Consider the following 9,625-nt stretch of genomic DNA (forward strand, 5'->3'; position numbering starts at 1 on the left):
CCCAGAGCCTAGCTGTGGTGTCTCCACTCTGCTTCCCCACTCTATTCCATCCCCCTTAGCAGATGTGTGTGTACCTGGAGTCATCGTGGAATAGGTTTCCACGCATTCCATCCACGGAGCAGTAGCTGTGATTTACCCTATAATTTCCGTACTGTTACAACTCCTGTTAAGATACTAATATAACTACTCTGTTTCCTCCGGTTGAACTCCCAGTTACCTGTCCACAGCGTCCCCCGGCATTCTCCCCCAGCCCCACACGCCGGTGTGGCTGCAAACCGCGGTGGGTGCGCCGGGGTGACCTCTGCCTGGCCAGAGCCCACCATGTCCCCTCCCGGTCACTCGGGGCGCGGCTTCCTGCGGCAGCTCCGCTTACTCACGGCCCACAGGGGCGCGTTCCTCGCTGGCACTGGCGTAAGGGTATCCGGAATGATGATATCCACAGGCAAAGCGCCTGGTGACGCAGGAACCTTCCCGGGAGATGCTGCGGGTTGCACAAGGTCCCGCGGCCGCTGTCGGGAGGGGACGCGGGGGCCGAGGCGGCGGCGGGTGAGCAGTTTTTTGGCTGCAGCCCACTCTGGCACTACCCCAGGGCAGCCGTCACGGCACCGAGCCTGGCAGAGCTCGAGAGGCGTTTGGGCTCATGGTGTGGCGCTCGGGGGTGTCCTGTGCAGGGCCGGGAGTTGGACTCGGTGATCCTGAGGGTCCCTTCCAACTCAGCATATTCTGTCATTCTGGGATACCACGCGACCCCTGATGACGGCACGAGGGGTGTCTGTCTCATCGCTGCTGACGCCACAAGGCTCCCGGGCCCGGCTGGGCTGTTCGGTGCGGGACTCCTCCTCCGCAGGGACCTCGCCTGCGCTTTTTGGGGTGGATTTGGGCTTTTTCCCCCTCCCCTCTCACGGCCCCGAGCCCGCCGGGGCCGCGCGCTGACGTGGCGAGCGTTGCCATGGCAGCCACCGGCGCGCGCGCCCCCGCCGGCGCCCAACGGCCGCTCCGATTGGCGGCGGCTCCGCGAGGGGGGCGGGCGGTTTCGTCCCCTCCCCCGGCGCCCATTGGGCGGGCGGTGCGCACCACGTGGCGCGGGGCGCGGCCATTGGCTGGCGGAGGGCTATAAAGCGGCGGCGGGGGGCGGTGGCCCGGCAGCGGCGGGCGGGATGGAGGCGGCCGTGGCTTTGGGGGAAGCGGCGGTGGCCGAGCTCCGGGAGCGGCTGGCGGCGGGCGGGCAGGACCATGTGCTGCGCTTCTGGCCCGAGCTGGACGGCGCGGCCCGCTGGGCGCTGGCGGCCGAGCTGTGCCACATGGACGTGGCCGAGATCAACCGCTTCTTCCGCCGCGCCCGCGGAGACGGCGGCGGAGCGGCGGCGGCGGCGGGGCTGGATGCGCGCATGGAGCCGGTGCCGCGGGACGTGCTGGGCAGCGCGTCTCGCGACCGCGGGCTGGTGCCGCGCTGGGAGAGCCGCGGTAGGTGCGGGGGACGGCGGGGCTCGGCGCGGCGCGGAGCCGGCGCGGCGGGCCCCACGCGTGTCTGCTCTCCCAGGGCTGGCGGAGATCGCGGGGAGCCGCGTGGCCGCGCTGCTGCTGGCCGGCGGGCAGGGCACCCGCCTCGGCGTCCCCTACCCCAAGGGCATGTGCGACGTGGGGCTGCCCTCCCGCAAGACCCTCTTCCACCTGCAGGCCCAGCGCCTGCGGCGGCTGCAGCAGCTGGCGGAGGAGCAGCACGGCACTCCCTGCCACATCCCCTGGTGAGCCCCGGCCTCGGGGGGACAGGGCTGGTGGGGTGGTGTCGGCAGGGTCCGGCTAGCACTGCTGGGTCAAGGGCCGGTAGATTGGCATAGCTCTCTGGGTGTCAGCAGCCCGCAATCCTCTGGGTTGGTGCAGTTCCCTTTGGCAGCCCAAGGTTACCTACCCTGGCTTGGTGCAGTTCCCCTTAGTAGCCCCTAGACTGATGCAGAGCCCCTTGGCAGCCCAAGGACCGTGGGCTGGCATAGATCCTGTTGATGCCAGCGATTTTCTAGCCCCTTAGAGTGAGTGGCTCAAGGCTCAGGGTGGCACTGGCAGGTCCCACGTTGTTGGACTCAGTCCCTCGGCCCTTGGGATAGGCTTTCATGTCCCCGTGTGTGACAGCAGCCATGCAAGATGGGAGATGAGGGGCTGAGATGCTTTGTTGACAAAACAAGAACTGGTCACTGCAGCTGGGTGTCCCCTGCAGGGTGTTGTATAGTTTTGGAGATACCTCTTGCAAGGAAGGGTGAAACCCTTCACTGGCTTGTCAAAGTGGTGGGACCACAGCAGGTCAGATCCTCCTAAGTGTGGAGGGGGGGAAAAGAGTGTCCTGGGTATTCCCCATATTTGGGATGAGGAGTGTGAGTCCCAGCCTGTCTTTCCTGCTCATTGGATGTCTTCTACTCTGCAACAGGTACATCATGACAAGTGGCCGCACTATGGAGTCCACCAAGGAGTTCTTCCAGAAACATCGGTATTTTGGCTTGAAGAAGGAGAATGTCATCTTCTTCCAGCAGGGCATGCTGCCTGCCCTGGGATTCGATGGGAAAATCCTGCTGGAGGAGAAGGGCAAGATTGCTATGGCACCAGGTTGGTGGCCAGCAGCTGACAGGAGAGGTGGCGAGGGGTGAGACATTGTTCTGAGGACCAGATTTGGAGCTGCAGCCTGCCCAAGGCAGTCTTCAGTGTGACCTGGCCCATGGCTGACTCAGGCTGGGAGGTGTCTGTCTTGGCAGGGAGGACCAGGGTGGGGTGCAGCTGGGCTGATGATCCTCCACGTCAGCCCATGGGGAAGGAAGATGAGCATGGGTGGCTGACGGGGCAGTGGGGCATTGCTGCAGCCCCCATGGTGTGTTCCCTCTGCAGATGGCAACGGGGGCCTGTACCGGGCCCTGGGCTCACACGGCATCATGGACGACATGGAGCGGCGGGGGGTGCAGAGTGTCCATGTCTACTGCGTGGACAACATCCTGGTGAAGGTGGCTGACCCCAGGTTCATCGGGTTCTGCTTGGAGAAGGGAGCGGACTGTGGGGCCAAGGTATGGTTTTAGGAGTAGGCAGGCACTGTTTCTACAGAGCTGGGTGGGATCTGTCCTGCTCCTTGCCTGGCTTCCCTGATTTTTCACCCTTCATTTGCTGGCTTGCCACAACCAGGAGGGATAGCTAAGTAGCTGGAGCTCACTGGTGAAGTAACACATGCTGCCAAAGTCCTACCTGCCCCTTGGGTAGTCCTGCCGGCCCCTGGCATCCTGGAGGATGTAGGGCATCACTGAGCCCTGCCTGGCACTGCTCTTCTGCCTTTTACAGGAATGTGGCACCAACAGGCCCAGGGCTCAGAGGTCCCCTAGTCCCTGAGGCCAAGAGGCTGCTTGGGAGCCCTGTGTAGCTGCCTGGCTCGCACCCGGATGCTGGGCAGCTCTTTTCCGGGTGGCTGTGGGTAGCACAGGCAGACAGGATCCTGCCATAGGCTGTCAGCTGTCCTCAGCCTGACATCCTGGGCACCAGACCAGGACACGATGAGTGCAGCTGACGTTGAAGCCAGCCCCATGTCTTGTGGATAGGCCATTGCACACTCAAAGCTTTACTTAAAGACTGGCTTGACATCCAAAGGTTTTGTTTGCGTTGGGCTCGGCTCTGGCAAACAGGTGAAAGGACTTACTGGCCTTGAAGCTTTCAGAGAGTAAGCTGAGAAAGGGAAGGCAATTTCTCCTCCTGGCCTGTATGAAAGAAAAAGGAAATAAACCTTAGCATGCAGAAAGGAGAAAGCCCTGTGCCCCTGCATGCCACCCCTCTGTGGTGACAGTGATGGGTAGGGATTTGCTGGGGTATCCCATGCCCAGGTGGAGGTGTGTGGGGTGCAAGGAGGAGGAGGAAGGTCAGGGGGATGGCTCTGCTGAGCCAGCAACCTTCTGGTTGTGCACAGCAAGCTGGCTAAAAATATCCATGCCTGTTGGCTTGGTGCCAGAGCCTGCCTGTGCCCTCTGGATGTGTCTGACACCCTGTCATCCAGCCCTGCCATCTCAGCCTCCTCTAGTCCCCACTGCCAGAAGCACCTGGGAGGGGGGGCTCCAGCATCACTATCCCAGCAGAGGAAAAAGCCTTGTCAGGGCCTGCTTTTTACAAGGAAGTGTGTTTGAAGTTTGGGGCTTTGGGTGCCTTTCCCTGACAGTGCTTCCCTCGGGCAGGTGGTGGAGAAGACCAACCCCACGGAGCCGGTGGGCGTGGTGTGCCGGGTGGACGGCGTGTACCAGGTGGTGGAGTACAGCGAGATCTCCCTGGCCACAGCCCAGAAACGGGGCCCGGACGGGCGGCTGCTCTTCAACGCGGGCAACATCGCCAATCACTACTTCACCACTGCCTTCCTGAAAGATGTGGTCAAGTAAGGGCCTGCTGGGGTGCCGGAGCAGGAATTCTGGTGCTGAAGCGCTGGTGCTGAGCGCAGCTGGCTGTGCTTTGCTTTCTGCTGGTTGAGCTCCAGGCGTGCTGGGATGAGGCCCCCCCCCCACGTCTGCCCCCTGCGCAGCTGGTCTGACCCCCACCTCTGTGCACAGTCCCTTCCTTGAGATAAGGTTTCTCTGGGCCTTATCTGGATGCTGCTTCCAGCGTGCAGGCGCATGGGGCCGTCTCTCCTGGCTGCTGTGGGGATGAGCAGCCTGTGCCTTGTGGTGGCCAGGGTCAGAGCAGGGCAGCCATTCTGGTGCAGCAGTGTCTGAGCTGGGGACGTGGCTTGCTCAGGTGAGTGACATCTCTTTCTTGGCCCGTTGCAGCACTTACGAACCACAACTGCAGCACCACGTGGCTGAGAAGAAGATCCCACATGTGGATATCACTACAGGGCAGCTAATCCAACCCGAGAAGCCCAACGGGATTAAGATGGAGAAGTTTGTCTTCGACATCTTCCAGTTTTCCAAGTATGTCCTTTACTCTCTGTGGGGACCAGGCTGCTGGCTCTCCCTGGGGCAGCTCTGGGAGCCGCTGGGGTTATGCCAGGGTGTGCCCACTGGCAATGCCCTGGGATGAGGATAGGATGCCAGCTGCTGTGCTGTCCAGCAGCAGTGGACAGTTGTGCTTGGAGATGAGCAGGGACACGAGCAGCTGGAGGGATGGGTGCTGTGTGCCTCTTGCTTGGCTGAGCCCTGCTCCTTGGCCAGAAGAACATCTGCTGACCCTACAGGCTCAGCCCTCCCCTCCCTCCTGCATGGCTGTGAAAACAGCCCATGGCTGTGGGCTGGGGGAGGACCTTGGGCCCAGCTCAGCCACCCTGGCAGGGGAGAAGCCAAAGTGATGAAGCAGCCACAGTTTCCAAACCTGACCCTGCCACGCTGTGTTCCCCCCAGGAAGTTCGTGGTGTACGAGGTGCTGCGTGAGGATGAATTCTCTCCCCTGAAGAACGCGGACAGCCAGAATGGCAAGGACAACCCCACCACAGCCCGACATGCCTTGATGTCCCTTCACCACTGCTGGGTTCTCAATGCAGGGGGGCACTTCGTGGACGAAAACGGCACACGTATCCCTGCCATACCTCGGTGAGTTGCTTCTCCTGTCACTTCTGCAGCCTTTTTGGGCTGGACATCAAGCACAAGCCGCTCCCAGCACAGATAACAGTGCCACTGAAGCAACCAGCTGTGGATCCCCTTTCCTGGGTGATCTGGAGCAGAGCTGGATGTGGGCAGTGTGGTGGCAACAGGAATGGTGCTCAGTCAGCAGCAGACTTCCTTCAACACCTGTGAACTGAATCCTGCCAGCCTTCATTGCACAGACAAGGTTGCCTTTGGAGGGAGGAGGTGGCTCCATAAAGCCAGAGCACACCAGCAGATCCATGCAGCAGCCAGGCTGGCATCAAATCACCCCTCAACCACAGGACCTCCCACCACCCTCTTTAGAGATCAGCAAACCCCAGACTCATTTTGCTCTGTTTTTCTCCCCCTTGCTAACCCTTGTTTATTCCTGTGTAGCGTCACAAACGGAAGGTCAGCTGCCAGCCCAGCAGATGTCAATGACAAGTAACTATACGTGTCCCAAGTGCATGGTGGCGGGGCTGTGCTTAGGGACTAACGGGCTGCAGGCGCAGCAGCGTGCCAGGCTAACGGGGCCGGGGGGCTCGGGGCCGCATGCTGGCGGTGGGGCATGTCACCGCTGGGCACGGTGGACGCCGCTTCTCATGGTGGTGGGCGCAGGGAGATCTGCTCCCTGCTGGGCTCCTTTCTGCAGGGAGAGCTGGCGGGATAATGGGATGGGGCTCATGCTGTCGGTACAGGTGCAGGATGGCAGCAGCCTGCTGCTGACTGCACGCAGCCGCCAAAGGTCACCCCGCAGGCAGGATGCTGTTGGCAAACACCCTGGCACGTCCTTTGATGACTCTCCCCTAGTCATCACAGCGCAGCACGGACTGGTCCCGGCCGATCCCAGAGCTAGGGACGGCTGCCATCTCCCGATGGCCGCCAGGCGTCCAGGCAGACTGAAACGGGATTAAAAACATGAAGCAAACATCAGGCAGGCTTTGATGTAGCATGTGTGAATCTGAGCGCAGCAGCCAGCTGGGCTTTGTGTGACTCCAGCTCTTGAGTTTGGAAGATCCAGACCGTGACACCAGGGAAAGCCCCTGGCTCAGTGCGTGGAAGTTTACGGGAATACACGGGGAAGCTTTAACTCTTCCGTTAGCAGCAGCGTGTTCCGTGGGCACAGGCATGCTGGGACTTAGAGCTGGTGAGTGTGAATGACTCACAGACTAAGCAATCTGGTTACCTCACCCCCCTCCCCCCCCCCAAGCTGTATCTTCAGGTACTTTCTGGTGGAATACAGCTGTTTTATCTCTGTTTTTATTCCAGACTCCAGGTGTTTTCAGGCTTATGATAGGCCATCACACTAGTTACAGTGTAGGAGAAAGGATGCACCTTGTCCTACATTTACCCTTCATTACCAGTTAATGTCAATTTTTTTTTTAAACAACTATCTTGAATCTAACTCCAAGGCAAATACCAGTGTGGGTTGGGATGGGTGAGTTTTATTTACTCACACTTGGGACAGGAGGGGGCTGAGTGAGTGCGTGACAGCAGGAACGAGCTTCGAGCTGGGTGAAGGGAGTGTTGTGACAGATGGCATCCTGCCATGCCTGCCTGACTGCTGTGGCCAGTGGCTGGGAAGGGGCACCCTGGGGTGCTGCTTCTGTGGCTCCTTGTTGGCTCCACCCCCAGACTTGCATGCCAGCTGGATCCTGGGATCATCGAAGCAGATCCTATGAATGCTGGTGGCAGCAGGAGCAGGGTCAGGGACCCCTCACAGGCCCCTGCCCAGCAGTGCTGCTGCAGTGGGCAGCTCTGGTGTGGTTCTGACATTTTGCTCACCAGCTGCAGCTCACAGGCAGAACAGAGGAGCCAAGACAGTTGATCTAACAGGCAAAGGCAGGAGGAGCTGCAGGGAGTGTTTCTGAGTGAGCAGAAGGGTTTACTGTGTGTCCTCAGGTTGTGCTATAAGCAAGTGAGGGCTTAAAAAAACCCTCTTGTGTCCAGCCAAATGGGAAGGTGCTCTGTAGGTGCACCTCACCTCACCCCAGGGTGCAGGAGGAGGAGGATGAAGGGGTGACTAGTTTCCATGCAGCATCAAAAATAGCGAGGCTGGGGGCACAGGCACTGCTGTAGTTACACACATGGAAAGGCATCATGAAAGCCCCATCTAAAGCTCTTTTCCCTTTCAGTCGTTGCTGGTATCTAAGCTTTAGCTCGCACCTCTGTGGAGAGCACGCAAGGCTTGACTAACCCAGGGCAGCTCTGTGCTGGTGGGGTCTGCGTGGGTCGGCAGCCGCCGGGGTCCAGACAGCCCCCAACCTGCGCCTGGCCTCGGCAGATCTTGGGCCCCATCTGTGTCCCCAGTGGGACATCTCTAACTCTCCTGACTGTGTCTTTTTCTCTGCAGCTTGAAGGATGCAAACGACCTGCCAATCCAGTGTGAAATTTCTCCCCTTGTCTCCTATGGAGGAGAAGTGAGTACTGGCTCTGCAGAGCTTGGGGGGCCCTTGCAGATGGACTGGGCTGGCAGGGCACACATGTGAGGGGATAAGCCACAGAAGTGTGACTAATTCACTGGGGAGCTTTTTGGGGTGGTGCCCCCCAAGTTGCCAGCACAGAAGGGGAGCAGAGCCACCCCTGAGCAGCTCAGCAGAGCAGATGACGTGCGGTGTGCTCCTAAAGAGGCACTTCTCATTCCTGTAGGGTCTGGAAACATACGTGAAGGACCGGGAGTTCCGCACGCCTCTGATCATCGATGAGGACGGGATCCACGAGCTGGTGAAGAACGGGATGTAGTGGCAGCATGGTGCCCAGGCAGGGCTCCCATCCTGCCAGGAACTCAGACACATGAAGGTTGATAGCTGGGACTAGTAGGGACTGGTCCTGCTCGCTCCAGCCCTGTGCAGAGGAGGATTTAACCCACTCGGTTCTTGGCACGTTGTATGCTTCTATTTATATTTTAATTTAAAAACCAAACACTATGGGTTCCCCTGCCATAAAGCACAGCTGTGGTGCTGCTCTTTGCACTCCAGGCTGTGGGCATTTATTTTTAAACATGTATATAGTAATAGTCATTGTACATGCAGAGAGAGGATTTTTATGGTACGGGGCTGGGTTTAATCTTGAATTTTTATTTTTCTTAAATCTACGGGACAATTTTTTTTTTAATAGGGTCCTTGCCATTGCCCTTGTTCTCCCTTTTGGTCATCCTTTGTATATTGCACAACTGGAAGCACCCAATTAAACTCTGAATCCCTCCTGTTTGTCATCTGGTGGTGTTTGAGTGACAATGACTTTCCACCAAGAGGCTTATGGAGCAGAGAGCCGACTGCATCATGCCAAGTGCAAGGGTTGCTGCCTGGGGTGGCTGCAGACAGGGCCTCAGCCCCGCAGTGCTCATTTGGGGTGTTCCTGGAAGAAGCTGAGAGTTGCACCTTCCTCTTACATTTCTGCAAACAGTGGCAAGCCTTGAGCAGGTAGGAACAGGCAGGTGTGTTGCACTGCTGGCATGCTCAGGGTGAAACCAGCCTGGCACTGAGCCTTCAACCAGTGCCGTGTGCCCTCTGCTTTTCCTGGAAGGTCTCTTTGGCTCCTGCAAGAGCCCACTGCCACGGAGTGTGGTGTCCTGATTCCCTCGGGCAGAGCAGCCCTGCCGCCTCCCCTCCTGTTGGGGAAGAAGGATAGAGCTTGGCCAGCTCCTCTCCTGATCCTGATGTGGTCACAGCCTCCCACTGCCCCGTGGCTGCCTGGGGACTTGCAGGACTGGGAATGGGACCCAAACCACTCCCTCTGGGGGAAGTCACCACATCTCCCCCCCAGGTGGCTGCTGGGCATCCTAGGCTCAGCCAAGTACTCGGTTCCCTGGGCACTGTGCCTGGGCCACCAGGGCTGTGCGGGGGGTCCTGACTGGCGCTGTGCCTGCCACTGGCTCACCGCAGGCTGGCTGGGCTGTGTGTGGCCGAGGCTTTTTGCTTTTTGGCTTTGCAGACCACCACCTTTGCATTAGGTCCTAGGACGGAGTGACGGGGTGCTGGCTGCTGCCGAGTTATTTGAGCACCAATTCCAGGTAGCAGGAGGGGAGTGGAGCAGAGCTGGCTGGTGTTTGTGCTGGTGTA

The 9,625-nt window shown here is 59.4% G+C and overlaps 1 protein-coding gene across 2 annotated transcripts; it reads left to right on the forward strand.

Annotated features, from left to right (window-relative positions):
• Window positions 1-1,145: 1,145 nt before the first annotated feature.
• On the forward strand, window positions 1,146-8,778 carry UAP1 (UDP-N-acetylglucosamine pyrophosphorylase 1). 2 transcript variants are annotated; one of them, XM_032118375.1, is made up of 10 exons: window positions 1,146-1,464; window positions 1,541-1,745; window positions 2,420-2,595; window positions 2,872-3,044; window positions 4,191-4,384; window positions 4,773-4,916; window positions 5,343-5,531; window positions 5,961-6,008; window positions 7,918-7,984; window positions 8,214-8,778. In XM_032118375.1, exons 1-10 carry the CDS (start codon window positions 1,158-1,160, stop codon window positions 8,304-8,306), a joined length of 1,596 nt encoding a protein of 531 aa, XP_031974266.1. In that variant the 5' UTR covers window positions 1,146-1,157; the 3' UTR covers window positions 8,307-8,778. The 2 variants fall into 2 exon arrangements, with proteins under 2 accessions (XP_031974266.1, XP_031974267.1); XM_032118376.1 differs by lacking the exon at window positions 5,961-6,008.
• Window positions 8,779-9,625: the final 847 nt, after the last annotated feature.

The sequence above is a fragment of the Corvus moneduloides genome, chromosome 9 (assembly GCF_009650955.1).
Source record: "Corvus moneduloides isolate bCorMon1 chromosome 9, bCorMon1.pri, whole genome shotgun sequence".
Taxonomy (NCBI): domain Eukaryota; kingdom Metazoa; phylum Chordata; class Aves; order Passeriformes; family Corvidae; genus Corvus; species Corvus moneduloides.